Genomic DNA, 24975 nt, shown 5'->3' on the forward strand with positions numbered 1-24975 from the left:
GCTGCTGTGGAAGTCCCTTGTTCTTCATCCTAGGCTCTTCCAGAGGGAGTCTGTAAGGCTGGTTTCCAGGGAGCAGGGGATGGGAAGCAGGCAGTGCCAGAGGGACAATTTATTCCAGAGGAATTTATTCCAGAGGAATACCCCAGGCTGCAGCACAGCGTTCAGGAGCACAGCACAGGGAGAGGTTTGTACCCAGCCTGGTGACCTTTCCACAGGCTCATCCCGAGCGGGCAGCCTGAAGTGTTTGGGATTTTCCTTCTAAGTAGATCAGGTATTTCAAGGGCAAAGTCTTGAAGGGCTGAAACTACACATAGTACAGATGCCTTGACAGGAGTTTTTGTGGTTTTTCTCAGCATTGTTTGCATGGCTGTGGCACACAGGACAGCGTGCCCCGTGGGGGAGCACTCAGGGACCCTCTGGTGGAGCCCTACTGGGAGGTGTGGGAGAGGAGGGTGCTGGCTGCTGGGGCTGAGGGTCAGGGCCTGCCTGGCAGGCTGCCTTCCCCTGTTTTGGAGGGGGATGATGCTTTTGGGCAGCCCTTCAGGGAGTCAGTCACACAGCAGGAGCATGACAGTGGTTTGTGAAATACCCAAAGCTGGACGGTACCATTCCTGGGGGACAGCAGTCACCCCTGGGGACAGTGCTGGCAGTGGTGCCTTTTTGAGGAGTGGTGGCTGCCCATCACCATCACAGCTCCTCAGCCTTCGCTGTGACTCCTCATCCTCCCAAGGACCACCAGCTCTTCTCCTTGCTCTGCAAGCCGGGGCTGGATCAGGTCCACTCCCCTCCAGCGCAGGGTTCAGCTTGGATCAGGTGGTTAAAGCAGCTGGATACACAATCAATCACCCTCTGGTATTTCCAAACTCACCTTCTAACCTGCAGGACCCGGGATCCTGGTGCAGAGCTCCTGCCACCATGAAAACAATCATTGCAGCCTGCTCCCAAAACCTCAGTGGTAAGAGATTCCTCATGTTTGTTTGAACGGTTTTGGCTGCTCTGGTGATGCCAGGAGCTGGTCAGACCATTTGTGTTTGTTGCCACCAGGGTCTGGTTGCTTTGGACTGCTTAGGGGACAGGGGGGTGTTGAAGGGAGATTTGGGGTGAGCAGCACCAGGGGAAAACACCCAGGAGGAAATTTCTGACCACACGTTCAGTAATGTTCCTCCTGCAAAGTGCTCCAGGGTGCTGCAAATTCCCCTTCACCTTTCCTCACTGCTCCGAGACGTGGAGCACAAATTTTGGGGTTTAAAGAGGGTTCTGTTGCCACTTCTGGGGCTGGCAGCACAGCCCCCGAGGTTTCTCCATTTTCTGTCTGTGGTCTGAACATTCATGGAGTGCTTGGGGTGGAGGGTAGAAAAAGGAACTTCAAAAAGCAACAGGTTTGCTGGGCTGAGTTCTGCAGCTTCCCTGGAAAAACCCAGGGGCTTTGGGGTGTTAACCAAGCCAGGGCTGCTGGGGATGGATTCCTCACTGGGATGGGATGGGAGGGATTGCTCGAAGCCCAACATGCTGCTTGGGGGAGAGGGAAACATCTTCCCTGCTGGTGATGGCTCCAGTGTTTAACATGTTTCAGTTGTCCCATTTGTGGTTGGGATTTAGCTGGGCAGAGCTGAACCACCACCAGGCACCCAAACTGGGGTTTTGGTTGTTCCTTTCTGACCTGGGGCTCCCCAGCCTGGGAGGCCATGGAGATAGATCTCCTGTCTCACCCTGGGCATCCATCTGCCCAGCACCTTGGTTTGGGGAGGTTTTTCCCAAGCAAGGCTCCTGGGACAGAGGAACTGGCATAGGGTGTTTGCTTTGCCAGTGTTATGAACAACTCCATCTCCTGATCCAGCTGAAGATGTCCCTGCTCACTGGGGAGGGGTTGGACTACAGGAGCTCTAAAGCTGCTTGCCAACCTCAAACATTCCCTGAGTCTGTGGTTTCAGGGGGGGGCTCAGCCACCACAGACCTTTGGACAGGAACAGAGCCTCGGGCCCGTTTTGGGGAGGAGGATTCGGGTCCACGTGTGGAGTTTGGATCCTGGCACCCAGCCCGGGGTGGTTAATGGTTCACCAGGGTTGGCTGGAGGGAAGGGGGTGGTGGGGGGAGTGGAGCAGCCACAGGTTGCTGAACTTTCCTTGTGGAAGACAAGGCTCGGTGGGGTCAGCCCCCCTGGGCCACCCTGTCCCCTGCCACTGTCCTTGTTGCTTGCCAGGGGAGAGGCTGCCCCACACCTCCCCACTCTGCTGGCTGAGGAAGCCCCGAATTCTCTGTGAGCCTGAACCCACCAAGGAGGGCAGGGAGAGGTCCAGGTCCCCAGGGAGCTCAGCACCCTGCAGGATGTGCCTCTGTGCTGGGCTCTGCTGGTGCTCCCGGGCTCCTGGAAGTGTTTGGGATGAGGTCCCCCAACCCACGAGCTGCCCCTTCCATTGGGCTACCTTGGTCACCTCCTGCCAAGGTCTGGAGCTCTCCAGGGATGAACATCCCCCATCCCACCCATCCCTCTTCACCCAACTGCTTCATCCTCCTCATCCTCCCTCCCACTCCCACCCAAGCAGCTCTGGGTCCCACCAGACAGGGACTCTCCCAGTTTGCTGGGGTGGTGTTTGTGCATGGCCTGGTGGTTCTGGGCTGGGTGCCACGTCCCTCCCCACAGGCAGCCGTGCCAGTGTCCAGACTGCCCTGCACACCCTGCTGAGGGCACCGTGGCCTTCCCAGAGGAATCTCCGCTCCTGGATGCAGCGCCTCGCCGTCCTGCAGTGGGTGCTCAGCTTCCTGCTGCTGGGTGAGTTGGGGGCTGCAGGGAGGTCCTGGCGGGGTGGGAAGATCCCTGCTCACCCTCCTTGGCTCTTGCAGGAATTGTCAGCCTGCTGGTCCTCATCTACTTGGTGTTCACCAGCTTCTGGGCCATCTCTGTCCTCTACCTGGCCTGGATCATCTTTGACTGGGACACCCCGGAGAGAGGTGGGGATGGGCAGAGCCCCCTCTGACCCCAGCTTTGCCATGGGACAGGGACCTGGGGGGTTTCCCCTTTCTCTAGGTCCCTCCCACGGCAAAGGGGGAGCACCAGGAGCTCTTTCCCTTCTCTCCCCCGTGATCATCACGGTGGGAAGATGGACGTGGCAGGTCCACGGGGAGCATTCCCCAGGGGTCCTGCTGCCTGCCGGGGTGTCTGTCACCTCCTGCCATCCCTCCTTGGTTGACAGGTGGCCGGAGGCTGGCCTGCCTGCGGGGGTGGCCCATCTGGAACCACTTTCGGGATTATTTCCCTGTGAAGGTAGGGAGGGGGAACCGGGTGCTGGGCTGCTGGTACCACCTGAAAGGACCTTTCCCCCCCCCCCCCCACACACACACACAAACCCGTTATGTCCCCACAGCTGGTGAAGACCCATGAGCTGTCCCCCAGCCACAACTACATCATTGGCTCCCACCCCCACGGCATCCTCTGCGTCGGCGCCTTCTGCAACTTCGTCACCGGCTCCACGGGATTCGGGCAGAAATTCCCAGGCATCCGGCCCTCCCTCACCACGCTGGCCGGGAACTTCCGTCTGCCCCTCTTCAGGGAGTACCTCATGAGTGGGGGTCAGCAGTGCTGGGCAGCTGCCTGCATCCTACCTGAGCCCTGCCTGCATCCTACCTGAGCCCTCTCTACATCCTACCTGAGCCCTGCCTGCATCCTGCCTGAGCCCTGCCTGCATCCTACCTGAGTCCTGCCTGCATCCTGCCTGAACCCTGCCTGCATCCTGCCTGAACCCTGCCTGCATCCTACCTGAGCCCTGCCTGCATCCTACCTGAACCCTGCCTGCATCCTGCCTGAACCCTGCCTGCATCCTACCTGAGCCCTGCCTGCATCCTACCTCACTCTGCCTACACCCTGCCTACACTCTACCTGCACCCTGCCTGCACCCTGCCTACACCCTGCTCACACCCTGCCTGAACCCCACCCTTACCCTGCCTGCACCCTGCCAGAACTCCACCTTTACTGTCCCCACACCCTGTCTGCACCTTTCCCCCACCCTTCCCTTACCAGCTCCCTGCCCTCACCCAGCCTGAACCCAACCCTCACCCTGCCTGTCCCCTGCCCCATCCCTTGCCCTCTCCCTGGCGGGGTCCCCATCCCAGGTGCTGTCCCCATGTCCCCACGGTGTCTGTCCCCGCAGGGCTGTGCCCGGTGACACGCAGTGCCATGGGGTACCTGCTGGCCAAGAACGGCACTGGTAACGCGGTGGCCATCGTCATCGGGGGGGCGGCTGAGTCCCTGTCCTGCCGCCCCGGTGTCACCACCCTCATCCTCAAGAACCGCAAGGGCTTTGTCCGCATGGCCCTGGAGCACGGGTGGGTTGGGGGCACCACCACCACGGGGAGGGGGGGATGAGGGGCCTGGACACCCCCTCACTGCCCACCCTGTCCCCTCCACAGGGCCTACCTCGTCCCCTCCTTCACCTTCGGGGAGAATGACCTCTACCACCAGGTGGTCTTCAAGGAGGGCAGCTGGATGAGGAGCATCCAGAGTTGCTTCCAGAAGCTGATTGGCTTTGCTCCTTGTGTCTTCTATGGCCGGGCTCTCACCTCCGTCCAGTCCCGGGGATTACTCCCCTATGAAAAACCCATCACCACCGTGGGTGAGCATCCACTTGGGTGGAGGGGACCTCCAGATGGGTGGGAAGGTGGAGGAGGACACCCTATGATGGGGGGGAATGTGGAGGAGGGAGGAAACCCCATGATGGGTGGGAAGGTGGAGGAGGACACCCCACAATGGGTGGGAAGGTGGAGGAGGACACCCCACGGTGGGTGGGAAGGTGGAGGAGGACACCCCACAACGGGTGGCATTGGAAGGTGACGCTCAGCCTGTGTCCCCCGTGGGATGAGCATGTCCCCCCTTGCCACCAGCCTGACCACCCTTCCCTCCTGGCAGTGGGGGAGCCCATGGTGGTGCCCAAGGTCAGGAACCCCAGCAGCGAGATGGTGGACATGTACCACCAGATGTACATCAGCTCCCTGATCAAGCTCTTCCATGAGAACAAGACCAAGTATGGGATGTTGGAGACGGACGAGCTGCACATCCTCTGAGTGCTGCCGGGCCGGGTCCTGACTCACAAGGGCCCCAGCTCTTGTGGGTGGGGATTTTGGCTGGCCCGGCCACAGGGACATGCAGGGGACAGTCCCTGCTCTGACCCGCCGCTCCTCCAGCCCAAAACCCGAGGGGGAAGTTGGAGGAGAAAGCGAGGGGAGGGGGAGTTTGGGAAAGGGTCCCCCTCGAGAGGGGTTTGGAGGGGCTGCGGGTGACACAGCTGTCCCCTGAGGACCCAGGGCTGATGTGGGGGGTGCTGGGGTGAAGTTGGGGGCCAGCCACGGGCATGGTCCCCCCAAGACAACCAGGAGACCACGAGCTGAGGGAGGGTGTGTCACAGGAAGAGGGAATGGGACAGACTTTTTGGGGTGGCATCCTGATGGCCAGCGGGACCAGGCTGGGGAGACATCCCCCCGGGGTGTGGGGGGGACGCCCCTGGACCTGGGGACATGTGGAAGTGACCTCAGCTGGGACCATGAAGCCCTGGGTGGAGGCAGGTGGCCCCAGAGGATCCTATCCCACCCCCTCTGTACACAATACAGATTTCCAACCCCCCCACCGCTGCCTCTGTGTGCTGGGGGGCGGCATCGGCTGCGTACGCCATAATCCCTGCCCGGGAGGGGACACCACGGCACCTGCGTCCCCTCCCAGCCCCCGGGGGCCGTGGTTGGTGGGGACCTCGGCACCACCCAGGTGCCACTGAGGAGCTCCCAGGTCCACCTGGGTCAAATTGGGTGTAATGGGAGGTGTGGGGCGGGGACAGCTGTTCTTACTGGGCTGAACTGGGGCTGCGGAGGGACAGGACCTTCCTCTTCCTCCTCCTCTCTCTGCTTCGGGCTCAGCGGTGAGTGAGGGGCTCTCTGGGTGCACGTGTCTGCTGGGATGGGGACGCAGAGCTGGGAGGTGACATCCCTGGGGTCCTCTCCCTCCCCTGGGGACCTGGGGAGCTCCTGGTGGGATGTGGCCAGGGGGTAGAGGGTGGTGACACCCCCGTGATGCTCTGGGCTTCCCTAGGGCTGTGCAGGCAGGATTGGTGGGGGGCGATGGGGACGGCTCCTCCTGAGGCTCCCGGTGTTGGGGACAGCTCTGTCCCACGCCTGCCCGGGGTCGGGGGGAGCGGTGACATTGCTGACAGCCACCTCTGCTCCGCTCCTCTCTGCGCAGACACTCGCTGGGTAAACATGGGGAAAGCAAACACCCGGGAGGGCAGCTGCCCCGGGGCTCTCCTGTCACCGCGGGGGTCACCACGCCAGCCCCTCTCACCAAACCTGTCCCAGCACCAGCGCTGAGGTGGTCGGTGGCTTTTCCTGAATCCCAAGGGAAGAGCATCCTTACTGGATGCAAGGTGGGGGTCTCGTCCCTCCTGCTGTGGGGACAAAAGGGTCTGGGCACAGGGAGAGGGGAAGGGGCTTTACTGAGGGATGAGAGGCAATGACTGTCCCATGCCACGTCCCTCCAGCAGCGTCACAGGGACATCCCTGAGGCCCTCCATGGGGGACCCGGTGCTGGCCCCGTCCCCATGTTCAGTCCAGTCCCCACACATGGCCGAGCAGACTGGAAGGGCTGTGTGTGCTCAGGGAAAGACCAGTGTCCCTTCTCTTTAGTGACCTGCCAGCCTCCATGTGTCCCCAGGAGCACCCCAACATGGGACGTGTGCCAGGGGCCAGCCTGCTCTCCCAAAATGGCTTTCTCAGGGTCCTTCCCATCCCCGTGGGCAGGTGGCTGTCCTGTCCCAGCACGGCTGTCACCCCCCTCCCATAGCACCCCAGGGCAGGGTGGGGACAGGTCCCATGGCCACCCATCCTCAGCCCTGCTGGGGCAGGGACAGGTTTTGGGGGCCCGGGGGTGTCAGGGCAGGGGTTGCTCTCCTGAGGTTGCTGTCACCCCCCTGTTGGTCCCTCAGCACCCGCCTCTGCTCCGTGCCATCCCTGTCCCCCGGGGGTCCCCGGTGATGTTGTCCATGGAGGGGGACACCAGGGCCAGGTCAGATGTGGGAGTGGGATGGAACCGGTGGGCTGGGCCCCGCCGGAACCGTCCCCGGTACTTGTCCCCAGCCATGAAGTACAAAATGGGGTCGAGGCAGCTGTTGATGCTGGCCAGGGGCCGAGTGATCTTGTAGCTGAAGTTGATGATGTTGAGGGTCCTGCAGTCGGCCTGGAAGTAGCGGGAGGTGTAGTAGAGGGTGCGGGTGACGTGGAAGGGCACAAAGCAGATGGCAAAGACAGCGAGCACGATGATGATCATCTTGATGGAGCGTTTCTTGTAGGAGGGCATCCTGGGGATGGGGCTGGAGAAGCTGGACTTGCAGAGCCTCTTGGCCATCAGGCAGTAGCACAGGACGATGACCAGGAAGGGGATCCCGAAGAGCAGGGCCATGACGGAGGAGCTGTAGTGCACGTAGTGGTCGAACTCCTCGGGCTTGGTGGTGTCGTGGCACAGGGTGCTGTTGTCCTTGGAGCTGGTGGTGACAAAGATGAGGTTGGGGATGAGGCAGATGGTGACGACGAGCCAGGCACCCAGGCAGGTGACACGGGCGTGCTTGGTCTTCAGCCACTTGAGGGAGCGGATGGGGTGGCAGATGCCCAGGTAGCGATGGACGCTGATGCAGGTGAGGAGCAGGATGCTGCTGTAGAGGTTGGCGTAGAAGAGGAAACGCACGATCTTGCAGAGCCCTTTCCCAAAGGGCCAGTTGTTGCGGTCTGCGTAATAATAAACCAAGGTGGGGAGGGAGAGGAGGTAGAGGGTATCAGAGACAGCCAGGTTGAACATGTAGGTGGTGGTGGCGTTCCAGGGCCTCATCCTGCGGATGAACATCCACATGGCCCAGGAGTTGAGGGGCAGCCCCACCACGAAGACGAGGCTGTAGGAGACGGGCAGCAGGATGAACTTGAACTCCTCCTGGAAGACACACTTCTCCTCCAGCTCCACCGTGGTGTTCCCTCCTGGCCAGGGAGCTGTCGTCGGTGTCCAGAGGGCGAGTGGGAACGTCCTCACTGAAGCATCCATGCTCTCCAAGAGCCAGATCTAGGGGAGCAGTTAGCAGCGTGTTAATCGATCCCCGCCAGTGTCAGGCACAAAGCCTGGCAGGGAGCCAAAGGTGCCGGATTGTGTGTTTGTGTCCCCCCTTCCCTCCAGGAGCTCCGGACACTTTGATGGTTCTCTGGTTTTTCTCAGCTGGCGCTTTCGGGGCCCTGCGGGAGGGTTGACACATCCTCCCCTTGGCCACCCCCCCGCCAGGACACCCGTTCATCATCCCGCGGAGCCGCGGCAGTGACACCCGCGCCGCGTGGAGCCGGGAAGCGTGCCTGGGACAGAGGACAGAGCCGGGGACAGAGGACAGAGCCGGCCCCGCCGGGCAGCAGCCCCACGGCGCGGCGAACAATGAGACCTTGATGAGCACCAGCAGCCCCCGGCCGGTGCCAGCACAGCCGCTTGGAAGCTGCCTCAGCCTAATTGGCACCATCCTGACAATGCCGCTCGTCCCACAGGGCTCCTCGGCAGAAGAAAGGCGGGGGGAGAAGAAAGACTTGTCTGGGGGGATGGCGTGGCCAGGAGAAATCCTTTGGGGGGATGTTAAAGGAGCCTTTGGGAGAGAGTGTCCCCGGAGAGCCAGGGGCCTCCAGCTGCCCGGTATTCTCGGCAGGAGAGGGATGAGCTCAGCCCCCCGGAGAGGAGCTGCACCGGGGCCAAGTCCCAGCCTGAGATGGTGCAAGTTCACCAGGCAGGCAGGACATTTCCCCCTTCACGGAACTGGGATCAAAGTATGGGGTCTGCATCCTTCTGGACAACCCAGCTCCAGGGCTGAGGCATAAGGGAGAGCTGGCAAAGGGCTGTGGTCACCTCTCGGGGTGGCTGAAGCTCACAGCCCCACTCCAATCAAGAGGGTTGAAGGAGCCCCTGCCACCATCATAGTGACCAGCAAAGGACTGGTGCTTGTGCCTTGGCCCCTCCACACCTGGCAGGGAGACCTTGAAGCAACCTCTCCTGCTGGCTGAGGAGAGATGGATGCTCAGATGAGTAACCTGTGAGCAGCAGCACCCATTGTGCAGCTGGCAGAGATGAGGGCGAAGCCAAAACCTCATCTGACAAAGGGAGTGCTGGGGCATCTCCAGTTGCTGCTGGTCCAGAGCTCACCCTGGAGGTGATGGTGCCAGGACAGAGGACTCAGGAAGCTGCTGTGTGTCCATGCAATGCTGGTGTTGTGATACGAGGTGGGAGGCAGCGTCCTCCCAGACTCCTTCATCCCTTGGCTCCCTCACCATCCCTCTCCCGTTTGCCTCTTGCCTTCATCACTGAGATGTGTGGCCTGAGATGGGGTGTGCCCTGCAGAGCCTCTCCTGGAGAGACATTCCTGAGCTTGCAGAGATGATCACAGAGGAGCCATCAGGCAGATGGGCTGCAGGAGGGGCCCCTCGGTGCCGCACGCACCTCCGTGCTCTCTGTTTGAGTTGTGGGCTGAGCCCCAGCCTGGGGCTCCCTTCAAACACCCTTCCTTCCCCCAGCACCTGGCATGGGCAGCTGCCTGGCTTTGTGACAAGGATGAGTCCAGAGAGCAACAGGCAGGTCCTGATCAAACATTAACAGTGAGAAGAATTTGCTCTGCTTTCCCAGAACCAGGAGGAAGAAGCAGCTGGTAACTCTGAGCCTCGGGGTGCTGGTGCCAGTGGTGGTCCCATGGGTGCTGTGCTGGTTGTGCTGCTCCCAGCCCAGCATCTCCCCAAGCCACCAGGCTGCTGAGGACACGAGGCACCAGGAGATTTGTTCCCCTCTCCTAAGGTCTGGGTGCACAAAATGCAAAGAGAGCTCAAGCAGTGCCACGGGGTTCAGTGACCGAAGTCAGTGCCCGTGACAGACATCTACAGACAGCTGAGATATGAAGAAACCAAGACATAAAAAGCAATAGTCTGGGATGAGAAAGAGATAAGGAAAAAGCCTGAGGAGCTGCAGGGTGCTGGGCTGCTCAGAGGAGAGCACAGGTACACAGCTTGGTGGCAAAGCCCCAGCAGGGTCAGTGCTCAGCAATGATTTAACAGTTCCTCTGCAAACTTCCTTGGGGAGAACCACCACGAAACAAAACATGCGAAAGAAGATGACATTGTTGGCGAGCTTTATCTCTACAGCTTTCCTGCTTCCTCAGCTTTCGTCTCCATCAAAATCAGTGGTTTGAATTACTGATTCCTATCAGTCTGCCCTGAGGACATGTCACCACCAGGTCCCTTCCCACTTCTCGCTGCTGTCCCCAGCAGGGCTCTCCCTGGCCACAGCCTCTCCAGGGGGGGCTTTTCAAGGAGGGCTTTTCAACTGCAGCCACGCTGAGCTCTGAGGCAAGCACTGGGGCTCTTTCCCACTGCAGGAAAAGGACTTGGAGCCAGGAGGGTGATGCCCGCTCCTTCCCTGCCCGTTTTGTGGATGTACAAGGTGGGGGATCCCTTATCCACGGCAAGAGCATCCCTCTGGGATGGGCCAGCACCACGGGAAGCAGCGAGGGTCCTCCAGAACACCGGCAGGGCCAGCAGAAAGGAGCAGGGTCTGGACCGTGTGTCCAGCAGGATGGGACAAGGCATGGGGACCGTGGTGGAGCCGGCAGGAGCTTGAGAGAGGGGAGAGGAGAGGAGATCTTGGAGGGGAGCACGAAGTCACCAAGGGATGCTGGGCTCGGGAGAGCCTGGAGCACAGGGAAAAGAGAGCTTTTCTTCTCGGCTCAGCTTTTGGGTGTTGCAAAACAGGGGGAAACTATGCCAAACATCCTGCAGAAGGACCCTTGTCCCTAATCGCCACGTGGTTTGTGCAGCCAAAGCCCCGGCACAAGGGGAACGTGACCTAATTTCTTTCCAATCCTTTCCCTTTGACTACAAGAGCAGCCAAAGCACGATCTGCAGGCGCTGCCCCGGCGCCGGTGCCTCCTCCCCGGGGACACCAGGGGGGTCGGGTGCTGCTTCGCTCCGAGGTGACCCCTTTCTTCAGTGGGGTGGGAGGTGAGGGGGTCATTTCACCCTCCCTGTCTCCCCACCTCCCCGGAGGAGGGCAGGAACCCACAGCGAAGCCCTGGTAGCTCGGGGGCAACTTTGCCCTGCGAGAAGACAGCGGCTTGGGGGGATGAGGAGGAAGATGAAGGCGAGGAGGTGGCCAGACTGGGATGGATGATGGTGGAGGAAAGCAGTGCTGTGTTAGGGAAGAGGATGAGTGCAGGATTTTGGGGATGGTGGAGGGATTTGGGGATGGTAGAGGGATGGGGACAACTCCTCGACCCCCACCCCACACCCATCCAGCCCTGGGGACCCCACCTCCCTCCCCTGAGGGGCCAAAGTGGCTCCCCAGAGCCTGGCTGGGTTGGCATGGCCACGGCACAGCCATGGTGGGGCTGTCCCTGCTCACCTGCTCTCCTGGGCTGGGATCTCAGGAGTTGGGCACTCCCGGGACACGCCTGTCTCCCGTGGGCCTGGTGGCCATGCTGGTGGGGCTGGTAGCCACCCGTTGCTGATCCGTGCTGCCTGTGCCCGCTCCAGCTCCCCCGGGGCTGGGAGCAAAGTGCCCGGGAGAGGCAGGGCTGGAGGCGGGCAGAGGCGTGGGCAGGAGCTCGCAGCATTCCTGCCCGTGTCCCTGGGTGTCCCTGCCTGCCCCGTGGGGCTCAGGGTCCTGTCCATCCTCCTCACAGCTTTTGGGTCACCTGCAGCAGCAGCAGCAGCACCCCAGACGTGGGAGCTCTGGGTCTCACCCGTGGGCTCGCGGCTCTTTCTCCGTGGGGCCTCGGACCACGGGGACCACGGACCCTTGGCCATGGTGGTCACAGTCCTTCCCTCATGGCCACCAGGGTCCTTCAGCCACGGGGGTCACAGCCCCTCATCCCCGGGGACCGCAGCCCCCCGGCCCCTCGCCCACCCCGGGGCAGCCTCCTCGCCCCACTGGAGCCACGCAGGTCCCGGTGGTGCCCGCACCCCGAGGTGCTGCCCTGCTGGCACCCCAACCCTGCGGGCAATCCTGGGGACAAAGGTGGCCACTGCCACCTTGAGGCCAGCCTGGGCATAGTGTCCCCGACAGCGGGGCCACCTCGGGTGTCGCGGGGACCCTGCGGGGTTCGGGACTGAGCCCCTGTAGAGCTCAGACTGAAGATGGAAGTGGGGGGCAATGCTCCTGGAGCAGGAGGAGCTGGTGCTGTCCCCACTCCGCCGTGGGTCCCTCCTTGCCCGGTACCCAGCCAGGCACTGCAGACACACACACACACACACACACACACACACATCCCACTGTCCCGGGGACTTTATCCTGGGTGGGGGTCCCAAGGGACAGGTCGTGAGGGGACATGAGAAGTCCTCTGGGTACATTGTCCCACCCTGGGGAGGAAGGAGCGGCCACAGGAGTGGAAGGCAGGGAGGTGTGCAGGGTTGGGCTGGCCAGGGATGTCACCGTGTCCCCAGGGGCTGCTCCTTGGCCAGCGGGAGAGCTTTGGGTTCCCGAGCACCCTTCCCGTGCACACTCCTCCCCTTGCCTCAAGATCTCCCTTGTCCCCCACCCCTCCTTGCCGGGGGGGCTCAGCGTGGTCCTTCCATCCCCCTGGGGAGGGAAGATGCAGAGAGACAGCATCCATCCTGGGGGCTGCAGGACCTTCCTGAGACTTCCCACAGGAGTCACTTGCTGATGGCAAGGCACAAGGTGGCAGAGTGGTCAGGTATGTCCAGGCTGGGTGTCTGCTCTCCTGCCAGCTCTCTGCCCACCCTAGGAGCTCCGTGGAGATGCCAGGGGGGTGGTGACCTGGGCTGGGTGCTGTGTCCAAGGCTGGGTGTCTGTGGCAGGGTCACTGCTGTGCCCTGGCTGGGGATGAGCTGGGGATGTGCCAGGATGAGCACCCTAGATTCCAGCAGGTCCTGCTCCACGGCATCTCTGCGTGGGGGGAGAGTGGCAAGAGGTGCTGAGGGAGCCACCAAAGAGGCTCCACCTGCCCTGGGGTGATTAGCAACAGCTAATTGCAGCCACCCACGGCTGCCAGGGCAGATGAGACAGCAGGGTGCTGGAGGAGGATGAGGAGGAGGATGAGGATGGAGTGTCATACTGAGCTCTCTGCCACCCTTGGCACCACCAGCTGTTGGGGAACCAGCCCCACCACTCCCTGCTGCATCCCCCTGGCAGGGACATGCCAGAAGCCCCTTCCCAGGCATCCTCCTGGGCTCCCACCCTCCAGAGGAACCTGTGGCTGGGCCACCGAGTCAGGCAGCCCCCTTGATCTTGGTGGCATCTCTCACCAGGGCCCACACAGCAATGAGGGGTGGTCTGGAGACCCCTGTGCTGCCAGAGCCCCCTGCTGCCAGTGCTGCTTCCTCCTGTTACTTAACAGCAGGGCAATAATTCCCCACAGCCACGGAGATGCCTGGATTAACGCTGCCCATGCTGCTTAATCTGGATCAGGGGAGGAAGACCTGGAGCTCTGAGGGGTTTTGAGCCGCCAGGGGTGCCAGCTGCAGGAGTTTATGTAAGGCAGCTGTGGTGCTGAGGGCTGAGCCAGGATGGTGCCAGATCCACCAGCATCCAGGGAGCTGGGTTTTGGCAGGAGATGTGGGGTCACTGGTGGGGTCACTGGTGCCAGCTGGTTGGGTGGCTGCAGCTCCACCTGGGCTCCCCTCCAAGGAGAGGTACTGGAGCTGGAGGGTGTGGGAAGCCCCAGGACCACTCCCCAGGGAGGCAGGACACTGCAGGACACTGTCCCCACACCAAGGGCTGCCAGGCATGAAGCCACAGCCCCACGTTCCCCACCAACCCTACAGCCACCCGTGTTTGTCCTGCCCTGCTGGAAGGGGCAGACTGAGCTGTGCACAGGGACCTGGAGGGATGGGTGGGATGCAGCAGATGAGAGGAGCATTTGGCCATTTATTAAACAGGAAAAAGGAAGAAACCCTCTCTCATTTCCCTATTGTTTTTTAACACCCTGCTGCATCCCCCAGCATTGGGTTCACAGCACAGTTTGGGTGCAGGAAGGGATGTGGTCTCTCCAACTCACCACCATCTTTTGTGGGGGAAATATCTGTTTTCCCCTCCTTGGTAAAGGTTTCCCCAGTTGAATCCACCCAGTCAGGATTAGACTGAGCTGAAGACACCCATAACAAAACCTACTCTCCATCCTTGCCTGGGATCTTTGTGAATGGCACTGCTCTGAGAGGCCTCATTAGGACTTAATGAAGAGCTGCAAACAGAGAGCTTGGGATTAGGTGCCCTGGGCTTGCTGCTGGGGGGGGCTTTGCCAGGCACTGGCTGTCCAGGTGGGATTGTCTCATCCTCCTCCTCTTCTTCTGCTCTCCAGAGGGAAGGTCACAGTTCACGTGTCCCCCACAACCTTGGCAGAAATAGCTTCAGCTAATCTGCAAACTAATCAGCTCTCCTGTGTGCAATTAAAGAGATCACAAGTCCTGGGCAACGTGTGCTGACAGCTAAAGCCCTGGGCAGTGGGTTTGGTGGGGCTGGTGTGCTCTGGTGGCTCCCAGTAGCTCCCAGTGGGCACAGGTGGGCTGTGTTTGGGAGGGTTTGGTACCCAGGTGGTAAAGGTGGCTGAGCTGATGCAGGATGCTGGGAGGAGGCTGCAGGGAGCTCTGGGATGGAGGCAGGGTGGGGAGCAGAACCATCCTGACCTCAGTGCTCAGCCAGAACCAAGCACGTGCTCCAGGCAAAGGTTCTGGATGGGCAAACTGGGGCTTTGAGGGGTGCTGGAGGTTAGGAGGATGAGTGGGGCCTTGCTGGAGCAGTTTGCAGGCTGCCCCGGGCTGTCCCCAGGAGCAGCATCCCCGGGAGCAGCATCCCCGGGAGCAGCATCCCTGGGAGCAGCATCCCCGGGAGCAGCATCCCTGGGAGCATCCCCAGCTTCCCCTGCAGCAGAGGGATGCCGGGTGCTGGCTGCTGCCCCAGGACAGCAGTGGGAAGCACTTCCCTGCCAGCCAGCTGTAAGGTGAGGCCCCTCTGTGCTTCCAACAGTTTCCTATTTGCAGCAGCAGCAAACCTTGAGTTCCTGCTGTGCTGATCAGGCCAGGCAAGGCCACCCTGCTGGGTCATGAAATGCTGCAGGGCTGAGCGGGTTGCCCAGAGGTGCTGGGGGACAGGTCTGGGTCCCAGCACCAGTGATAGCCCAGAAGAGCCATCCCACTGCCATGGGAGCTGCTGCTGCAGCCCTGGGACCCACCTGCACCTTCACCCCATCAGCATCCCCATGGCCAGAGTGTCCCACATGTCCTGGGCCACCCTGGGTCACCTCGAGGTGACCATCCAGATGGACATGTTGGTCATGCAAGGAGCTGCCTGCACCTCCTGTCCATCTGTTGACCATTTAGGAAGGATCAAACCCAGCAGGTCCCTCTCTGCCATCTCCATCCTCTCTCCTGCCCAGGGCTGGCACAGCTCTCCATCCCATGGGAGCCCCTGGGGGTTTCCGTGCCCACTGCCCACCAGGAGCAGAGCTTCCACCTTAATTACCATCACCTTGCTCCTAAACCCCCTTTGCCAATCTCCTTAAGCTGCTTTCTCAGGGCTCCAGCAGCCTTATTTATAGCTCACTCTTACTCATGCAGCGTCTCCCCATTAAGGAATTAATAGGATTCCTCCTGGCAGCACCTCTCCCCCAGCACACACAGCACCCATCCCCACCCAGCCCCAGACAGATCAGATGCCAGGGGAGGGACCACTGCTGGGGGTATAAGAAGCTGCAGGACTGGGAGCAGCCCAGTAGTAGTGACTGGGTGGCACTGGGAGGTGGGAGAGGAAGAGAGGAGAGGAAGAGTCCCCATCCAGCTGCCAGGTGAGTGCTGCCTGGGCTCTGATGGGCTGGGAAACACGTGGGGACAGGGATGATGGTGCCAAGAGGTGGCTGGAAGGAGGGGGGTTGGGAGCTGAAAGGGGGGAAATGTGTCCAGGAGGATTTTGGGTTAGCTGAGATGGGTGGGGAGGGGGCCAAGGGGCTGTTTAGCCAAGACAAGGGGGGCTGATTCTCCACTCTGGGGCTTGGGAGAAGCAGAGGAGGAGTTCAGCTCTTTTCCACCTTCCATCACCTGGAATGCCCAGGCTCTGGAGAGGAACAGACCCAGCACTGCTCCTGCTCCCTTCACACCTTCTCTTGCTGCTGCCCAAGAAACTCTTGAATGCCCAAGCTCCACATCCCACAGCACCTGAGGGCATCAGAGATCCTGTGCTTGGGACTAATCCTTTGCTTTTCCATGGGGAAGAGGATCATCTCCTCCCACCCCCCCACATGAATTTCTTCTTTTTTATTTTATTTTTTTTTTATCCCCAGCATCCCTGTGGTTGCATAAAGAGACAACTCTGCCCACGTGCACCTGGGGCTTCAAATCCTGCCTGGGCTTAAGCTCTGCTTAGATCAGAGCTGCCTAATTTTAAGCAGCCGAGCTCATCCCATCTAATCCCCTGGAGAATCAGCTGAGGGGCACTGCAATATTTACAGTTTAATTCTCGACTCCAAGGCTTGAGCAAGCAAAACACAGCAGCGTGGTCAGGCAGGGCTGCAGCTCTGTGGGGATGGAGGGGCCACGGGTCAGGACCATGCACCCCAAATCCCCCCCCAGCCCAGGGGGCAGTTAAGATGCTCTCAGTCTTTGTGGCTTCTTTGCTCTCCCATGAGTGATGGGGGCACTAAATGCCCCTGTTCCTGCTGCTAAGCCAGGACAGCCAATTGATTCTGTGATTTCCTGCAGCCATGAAAAAAATAATCATAAACTGACACCCCAGAAGCCCTTTTGTTCCTTTTCTCACCTTTCCCATCCGTGAACTCACTCATCTGGGAGTCACCCCTATTTCCTGAAGCCTGCCTGGGGCATCACTCTCCCTTTTTCCCTTCCAACTCCTCTTCACCCCCTTTTCAGCCAGGGCTGAGGGGTTTTCTGGGCTCAGCTGCCCCACCAGGTCTCCAGCCACCACCTTGTGTGTGCCCCAGCTGGACCCCAAGCATCCCAGCAGTGCCCAAGCCCGAGGGCTCTGCAGCCCCTTGGGATGAATCCCGAGGGATTCTGTGCCCCTGGCTGGTGATGGCTGTGGCTGTCCCTCACCTTCCCCCTCTCCCCACAGATCCTTTCCTGTGTGGCTTCTGACTTAAAATGGCAGACGGAGCAAAGTAAGTATTTTTTTTCCTTTTTACATTTTTTTTTATTTTTATTGGGTAGGAGCAGGAACAGAAGGAGTAACCAAGCCCCACAGGTGGGTCCATGAGCCTGCTGCACCACCATGGGGCCAGCAAAGCACCTTCTCTTTTCTTCTGGGTGTGTTGAGGTCCCTCAGCCCCAGTCTGCTGATGCCCCAGCTCAGTGGGCACACACTGACCCCAGGATCACCCCTCAAAGTGGGGGTCAGGTCCCACTTTGCAGGACACTGAATTCCCCAGGACATCTCCTGCACACTCTGGTGCAGCTCCTGGAGGTTCACCATGGGCACAGGGAAACCCTCCCCTCCTCACCCCTTCCTCCCTGTGCCCCTTCCATCCTCTTCCAGGGCATTCCCAACCCGTCTGTTTCCTCCACAGGGTGTTCAAGAAGACCAGTCCCAATGGCAAGGTGAGTCCCTGCCAGCAGGATGGGACCCTGCACCCCATCCCCACAGCGTGGGCTGTCCTGGGATGGCTGGTGGGATGGGAGGGACACCAGCTGGATTTCCCTTCCCTTTGACATCCCCTGGTTGACTCCAGACCCGAGGCCACTGTAGGGCTCACTTTTCAAAAACACAAATTAAAAAAAAAAAAATCCCCCTGCTGAACCCTAAAATGCTTTGTGCAAGATCAGTGCCCCCACCACACAACCCAGAGCCTGAAACTTTTGGTGGATTCAGTGGCCAACACTAACCTGCCCCTTCTTCTCCTCCTCTGGGTGCTGCCTCCAGCTCTCCCTCTACCTGGGGAAGAGGGATTTTGTGGATCATGTGGAAAAGGTGGACTCTGTTGGTGAGTGTGGCCATGCCATGGAAGCACGAGGGGCCTGGGAGCCCCATCCCTGTGCTGCCCACCCCTGCTTCCCACCAGGGCAGGAGGAGCCAGGGCAGCTCTGATTTCCTGCAAATACCCTGCCAGAAAGATGGTGGGGAAAGGGTCAAAGCCACCCTGCAAAACAAGCCAGCTTCTGGTGGAGACACTGGAGGAGGCCTCCCCCTCCCCATGATGGAGGGGACAAGCCACACTTGTCACCTGCCCAGCTGCTGAGCAGATTATTTGGCTTGGCAAAGCAGTGTGTGGGGATCTTCTCAGGCAGCTGAGCTCACCAGCCCTTCTTCTCCCTTGGTTTGCAGATGGTGTCTGCCTGGTTGACCCGGAGTACCTAAAGGACAGAAAAGGTATTAAGACACAAATAAATCCCCACGGTGTAAGGGGGAGGGATGGAAATGGCTGCAGAGCTGACGAGCAGCCTGGGACTGGGGTAATGTTAAACCTGCAGTGGGTCTGTACAGGACAGCCAGGTACAGGACAGCCATGTACAGGACAGCCATGTACAGGACAGCCATGTACAGGACAGCCATGTACAGGACAGCCTGGTACAGCATGGCCAGGTACAGCATGGCCAGGCACAGGACAGCCAGGCACAGGACAGCCAGGTACAGGACAGCCAGGTACAAGAGAGCCAGGTACAGCACGGCCAGGTACAGGAGAGCCAGGTACAGCACGGCCAGGTACAGCACAGCCGGGTAAAGGACGGCCAGGTACAGGACAGCCAAGTACAGCACGGCCAGGTACAGCACAGCCAGGCACAGGAGAGCCAGGTACAGGACAGACATGTACAGGACATACATGTACAGGACAGCCAGGTACAGGACAGCCAGGTATAGGAGAGCCAGGCACAGGACAGACATGTACAGGACATACATGTACAGGACAGCCAGGTACATCACATGAGAGCTGACCTGGAGGGGAAGGCTCTGTCTTTCTTCCCACCTCTTCTGCCTGGGCCACCAGCTCTGAAGCTACCTGTGCCTTGCAGAGAGCCAGGATATATCTTGTTATCTTTATACTTAGTGTTTGAGGTCCAGCTCCTGAAAACAGAGTTATAAGAGTTATTAAAGTAGTTTTTCAATTTATCATTTTGTTTGGAAAAGCCCTTAGAGATCCTCAAGTCCAACTGTGAACCCAGCACTGCCAAAGCCACCACTAACCCACGTCCCTCAGCACCACATCATCCCAGCTTTGAAATCCCCCTGGATAGAGGGACTCAACCTTCCTTCCTCCCTCTTTATTCCTCCCTTTTTCCCCTCTGTCTCCCCCCAAACCCCCTGTTTCCCTGGTTTCAGTGTACGTGACGCTGACCTGCGCCTTCCGCTACGGCCGGGATGACCTGGATGTCATCGGCTTGTCCTTCAGGAAGGACATCTATGTTGTCACCACCCAGCTCTTCCCACCTGTGCCGGACCAGACACCCAAAACCCTCACTCCTTTGCAGGATAAGCTGATGAAGAAGCTCGGGGAGAACGCTTACCCCTTCACCTTTGAGGTAGGGGCTGCTCGACCCCACTCCTCCATGGTGTGCACCCCAGCTCAGCTCTGAGCATCCTCTTTATTTTTGTCCTTCTCTCTTTCCCTGACCTACCCAGATTGCCACCAACCTGCCCTGCTCAGTCACCCTCCAGCCAGGACCAGATGATGTGGGAAAGGTGAGGGCTGTCCCCAGCCCCTGTCCCCATTCTCCCTGTCAGGGGGTTAAGTTGTGGGGTGCTGCTGCTCTTTCATGGGGAGGTGCTCACAGGGGGAGGGCTGAGGAGGAAGGGTGACCCTGGAGCTGGGACCAGGATCTCCAGGGATGTAGTGGAGGAAGGAGGGGAATGAACCTAAACCTGAAGCACCCCCAAGTCCCTCCTGCTCAGTGACCACCCGTGTGTGTGTCCCCCAGGCCTGCGGCGTGGACTTTGAGGTCAAAGGATTTTGTGCTGAAAATCTGGAGGAGAAAATCCACAAGAGGTATTTGCAGAGGATCCTTTTGCTGTCCCCAGCTCAGGGGTTGGGCTGAGGAGCTGCTGCCAGCCTGTCCCATGTTAGATGGGGTACTTTACCCGAGGGACAGGCAGTGGTCCCCGTGTCACCACCCACCATGTCCTGAGGGCAGCCTGCAGCTTGCATCCTCTGGCTAGGGACACTGCCATGTCCCCAAAGGCAGCTGTATGGCCCCCTGAAGACCATGCTGGCACTTCCCTGCTGGGGGGACAGGGGGTGATGGCTTCTTGCCCTGCAGGAACTCCGTGCGCCTCATCATCCGCAAGATCCAGTTTGCACCCCTAAACACGGGGCCAGGGCCAAAGGCAGAGACCACCCGGCAGTTCATGATGTCTGACAAACCCCTGCACCTCGAAGCCTCCCTGGAGAAAGAGGTCAGTCTGGGGGCTGTCCCACAGCTTGTGCCACCAGCTGTGTCCCTAGGGATGGGAGTAACCGAGCCTCTTCCCACTCCAGATCTTCTACCATGGAGACCCCATCAATGTCAATGTCAACATCAACAACACCACCAACAAGATTGTGAAAAAAATTAAGATTGCAGGTGAGAGGGGGCAGGAAGGGGCACCTCCCCATGCCCACCCCATCCCCATGTCCACCACATCCTGTTCCCACGCCATCCCTGTTCCCACCCCATCCTTGCTCCCACCCCATCCTTGCTCCCACCCCATCCTTGCTCCCACCCCATCCTTGCTCCCACCCCATCCCTGCTCCCACCCCATACGGCTCCCACCCCATACTGCTCCCACCCCATACTGCTCCCACCCCATCCTTGCTCCCACCCCATCCTTGCTCCCACCCCATCCTTGCTCCCACCCCATCCCTGCTCCCACCCCATCCCTGCTCCCACCCCATCCCTGCTCCCACCCCATCCCTGCTCCCACCCCATCCCTGTGTCCCTGGTGGGGATGGGGACAGTGTGACTGCACCTCTGCCACCCCACCAATGCTGCTCCCTCTTGCCTCTCCCCAGTTGAGCAGATCACAGACGTGGTCCTCTACTCACTGGATAAATACACAAAGATTGTGTGCACCGAGGAGATAAAGTAAGTGAAAAAAATAAAAAAATAAATAAAAAGGGAGCTGGGGGTGACGTGGCATGGCTGTGAGAGGGAGGAAGAGAAAGGTGAGAAGGAAGGGGTGGGGAAGATTGTTTTACACCGGGCAGCAGAAGTGTCAGGGTTAGAAGAGCAGAGGAGAGGGAAGGTTGTGGACACCCTGCCCATGGTGCAAGCTGCTGTCAGCTGGGGAGGTCCCTGGGGATGGGGCTCTGGCTGCTTCCCCTCCTTGCTTTGTGCCACAGGATCCCTGAGAATGGTGAGGGGAGGAAATAAAGAAGTGGTTGGATAAGGGAATGAAAGGAGGAGCTGCCTGGGGAGGGCAGGGTGGGGGCACACCCCTGGGCACATCACACCCCACGCCCACCACATCCCAGTTCCCATCACAACCCCCAACCCATCACACCCCCCACCCATCACACCCCCCCAGTGCCCATCACCTCCCCAGTGCCCATCACCTCCCCAGTGCCCACCACCACCCCACGCCCACCACCTCCCCACGTGGCTCAGCCCAGCTGCCTGGTGTGGTGCTGAGCATCCCCAGTGGGTGCTGAGCACCCCTCAGGCTGGTGCTGGCTCTGAGCTTCTCCTCTCCCACCCCTTCCAGTGAGAACGTGGCAGCCAACTCCACCTTTTCCAAAACCTACTCCATCACCCCCCTGCTCTCTGCCAACCGTGAGAAGCGTGGCCTGGCCCTGGATGGCAAGCTCAAGCACGAGGACACCAACCTGGCCTCTACCACCATGTAAGGGATGGGCAGGATGCCCCCCATGGCCCCCTCTGCCTTTCCCCTTCCCCTACAGCTTCCCATGCTCTGGATTCCCCACCAGGCACCCCCAGACCTCCTGTGCCCAAGCCCACCCCATCCAGTTGGGAAGCAGAGGGATTTTGTGACAGACCCACAGGAGAAGCTTCTCCAAGTCCCAAGCATCACCCCAAACCCCTGTATCCCTCTGCAGAGCTGCCCCAGCCCCCACAAACTGCTCTGTGGCTCCAGCCCAGTGACCTCCCCTCCCCTCTCTCTTTTCCTGCCATGTTGTGTTGTCCTCTCCATGTCCTTCCCACGTGGAACAGGCCCTGGGGACACCCCTGGGCAGTGCTGTGGGGGGGTGATGGGGTCTGTGAGCAGCACTGCCCACCCCCCAGCCCCACTCTGCTTTTCTCCTAGCCTGAGACCCGGCATGGACAAGGAGGTGCTGGGCATCCTGGTGTCCTACAAAGTCAAGGTCAACCTGATGGTGTCCCGAGGAGGGTGAGGCCATGGGGGCTCAGGGAATGGGGACCCCATCCCCTTGGGCTGTGCTGGGGGATCTCATGGGGTGGGCAGATGACAAAGAGACTCCCTGCCTGCCCCCCTCCAGCCCCATCAATAACTCATCTCCCACCTGAACTGAAAGCAAAACCCCACACCTCCCCTCTGCCCCTGGATAATTCCTGTCCCTTCTCTCCCACTGCTGCAGCATCCTGGGGGATCTGACTGCCAGGTAAGGGGGGAGCTGCCCCTGGGGCTGGGCGTGCTGCAGAGCAGGGATGGGGTTTTTCCTGACAGAAATGTTTTCCCTCCCAGTGACGTTGGTGTGGAGCTGCCCGTCATCCTGATGCACCCCAAGCCTGCAGAGGGTAAGTGGTGCTGAGATGTTGGGAAGGGAGGAATCCCTGTTCCCAGGGGAACTGCTCGGAGCAGCCACCTCCCCACAAAGGGCTCTGCTCCCCTCCCAACGTCAGAAAAAGCATTGATCATAAAGTGGTTTGGGTTGGGAGGGACTCTGAGGTGTCCTGTGGTAAGATCCACATCTTTCTCTCTCCCAATCCCTGCCTCCCGTGCTCTGCTGCTCACTGGACTCCAGACAAAGCCAGGTAAGGAGATGTTCCCCTAACACACAAACCCTACAGAGACACCACAGATGGAGACCGTGCCCTGATCCAGCTTGGGGTTACAGCCCTGCATGAGATCCTCCATGTCCCACGTCCCAGCAGAGAGCACAGGGACGCAGCCTGGGGAATGCAGACACTGGGGAATCCCAACACAACCCTGCTCATCCCACAGCCAGCCCTGCTCTGCAAAGCCCAGCAGGATTGTTTGGGGTCAGGGGAAGGTTTGGGGTCAGGGGATGGAGTCAGGGGATGGAGTCAGGGGAAGGTTTGGGGTCAGGGGATGGTTTGGGGTCAGGAGAAGGTTTGGGGTCAGGGGATGGAGTCAGGGGAAGGTTTTGGGGTCAGGAGAAGGTTTGGGGTCAAGGTTTGGAGTCAGGGGATGGTTTGGAGTCAGGGGATGGTTTGGAGTCAGGGGAAGGTTTGGAGTCAGGGGAAGGTTTGGAGTCAGGGGAAGGTTTGGAGTCAGGGGAAGGTTTGGGGTCAGGAGAAGGTTTGGGGTTAGAAAAACGTTTGGAGTCAAAGGAAGGTTTGGGGTCAGGAGAAGGTTTGGAGTCAGGGGCAGGTTTGGGGTCAGGGGATGGTTTGGAGTCAGGAGAAGGTTTGGGGTCAGGGGAAGGTTTGGGGTCAGGAGAAGGTTTGGGGTCAGGGAAAGGTTTGGGGTCAGGGGAAGGTTTGGGGTCAGGAAAAGGTTTGGGGTCAGGAAAAGGTTTGGGGTCAGGGGAAGGTTTGGGGTCAGGAAAAGGTTTGGGGTCAGGGGAAGGTTTGGGGCCAGGGGAAGGTTTGGGGCCAGGGGAAGGTTTGGGGTCAGGAGAAGGTTTGGGGTCAGGGGAAGGTTTGGGGTCAGGGGATGGAGTCAGGGGAAGGTTTGGGGTCAGGGGATGGAGTCAGGGGAAGGTTTGGGGTCAGGGGAAGGTTTGGAGTCAGGGGATGGTTTGGGATCAGGGGAAGGTTTGGGGTCAGGGGAAGGTTTGGGGTCAGGGGATGGAGTCAGGGGAAGGTTTGGGGTCAGGGGAAGGTTTGGGGTCAGGGGAAGGTTTGGGGTCAGGGGAAGGTTTGGGGTCAGGAGAAGGTTTGGGGTCAGGAGAAGGTTTGGGGTCAGTTACAGCCTTCAAGGGAACACAGGATCTGGAAATTCAGGCTGTGCTTGCAGGGCTTTCACACCAAACCCCATCAGTTTCCCAGCTCAGGGAGGGTATTTGGGAATCTCCTGTCCCCATCACCACTCCCTGAAGATTTTGGCCAAGTCGTTTCCCACTCCCAGGTTTCTGGCTGCCATTTTGCTGACTCTTTTTTCCCCACTTTCTTGCCCCATTTTTAATTCCGTGGCTCTCCCTTGATGTCACCCACTCCTCGCCTTTTGCAACAAGAGACAATCTTTGTTTGGAGACAATTTTTAGTCTCCACTTTAATGTCTTTTCCTTCCCCCCCTTTTTCCTTTTCCCCTTGACAATGCAAAACATTGCGAGTTTTGTTTTTTTATTGTAAAACAAACCAAAAATCAAGGCTCCAAACCACTGCCAGTCCCAGCTGTGCTCACCCAGCTCCTCCAGCCATGGCCACTGTGCCTTGCACAGCGTTTGGGGTGACCACTGTGTTGTCCCCGAGTGGTTTGGGGTGTCTGTAGGAGTGTCACCCTCCTTATTACCCTTCCTCACCACCCTCTGCTCTCCCTTCCAGCGAGGAGGACATTGTCATCGAGGAATTCGCTCGCCAAAAACTCAAGGGGGAGAAAGACGACGAGGACAAGGAGGAGGAGGCTGAAAAAGAATAAGACTTAACCTGCTTGCCTGTTCAACTGGGGACACCCTCCCGGCCCCACAGCCCCGGGGGTTGGGATGTAGCCACCCGTAGCACCTTTCCCCCACACCTGTATCCTCATAGCTTCCCCCCCCTCCTCCTCCTCCCACCGGCTCTCCTGCTTGCGAGGGAAAAAACCAAGACAACCTCTAAGATGGTGCTCAAAAGCCGTGATAATCAATAAAGAGTGCGAGCGGGGCTGGCTTTGTGTGGTGGGGAAGCCGAGGTCGTGCCTACACCCCCCTC

At 59.6% G+C, this 24975-nt stretch overlaps 3 protein-coding genes across 6 annotated transcripts; 2 read left to right on the forward strand and 1 right to left on the reverse strand.

The window, feature by feature from the left end:
* The first annotated feature begins 635 nt into the window (after window positions 1-635).
* On the forward strand, window positions 636-5614 carry LOC103535164 (diacylglycerol O-acyltransferase 2). Its single transcript, XM_008501196.2, has 8 exons — window positions 636-955; window positions 2642-2770; window positions 2842-2949; window positions 3192-3262; window positions 3363-3567; window positions 4146-4320; window positions 4405-4607; window positions 4901-5614. Exons 1-8 carry the CDS (start codon window positions 916-918, stop codon window positions 5053-5055), a joined length of 1086 nt encoding a protein of 361 aa, XP_008499418.2. The 5' UTR covers window positions 636-915; the 3' UTR covers window positions 5056-5614.
* Window positions 5615-5869: 255 nt separating this feature from the next.
* Window positions 5870-24911, forward strand: ARR3 (arrestin 3). Of its 4 annotated transcripts, XM_030449176.1 has the most exons (17): window positions 5870-5900; window positions 17108-17153; window positions 17559-17589; window positions 17912-17972; window positions 18314-18358; window positions 19307-19506; window positions 19607-19666; window positions 19903-19970; window positions 20242-20377; window positions 20460-20544; window positions 20973-21045; window positions 21665-21802; window positions 22226-22309; window positions 22518-22541; window positions 22625-22677; window positions 22905-22914; window positions 24610-24906. In XM_030449176.1, exons 2-17 carry the CDS (start codon window positions 17137-17139, stop codon window positions 24701-24703), a joined length of 1179 nt encoding a protein of 392 aa, XP_030305036.1. In that variant the 5' UTR covers window positions 5870-5900; window positions 17108-17136; the 3' UTR covers window positions 24704-24906. The 4 variants fall into 4 exon arrangements, with proteins under 4 accessions (XP_030305036.1, XP_030305038.1, XP_030305037.1 ...); XM_030449178.1 differs by lacking the exon at window positions 22518-22541 and having other exon boundaries at window positions 24610-24910; XM_030449177.1 differs by lacking the exon at window positions 22905-22914 and having other exon boundaries at window positions 24610-24907.
* P2RY4 (pyrimidinergic receptor P2Y4) lies at window positions 6490-11581 on the reverse strand. Its single transcript, XM_008501232.2, has 2 exons — window positions 11432-11581; window positions 6490-8080 (listed from the first exon to the last, which is right to left on the reverse strand). The coding sequence occupies exon 2, from the start codon at window positions 8060-8062 to the stop codon at window positions 6956-6958; it is 1107 nt and encodes a 368-aa protein (XP_008499454.1). The 5' UTR covers window positions 8063-8080; window positions 11432-11581; the 3' UTR covers window positions 6490-6955.
* Window positions 24912-24975: the final 64 nt, after the last annotated feature.

The sequence above is a fragment of the Calypte anna genome, chromosome 4 (genome assembly GCF_003957555.1).
Source record: "Calypte anna isolate BGI_N300 chromosome 4, bCalAnn1_v1.p, whole genome shotgun sequence".
NCBI classification, from domain to species: Eukaryota; Metazoa; Chordata; class Aves; order Apodiformes; family Trochilidae; genus Calypte; species Calypte anna.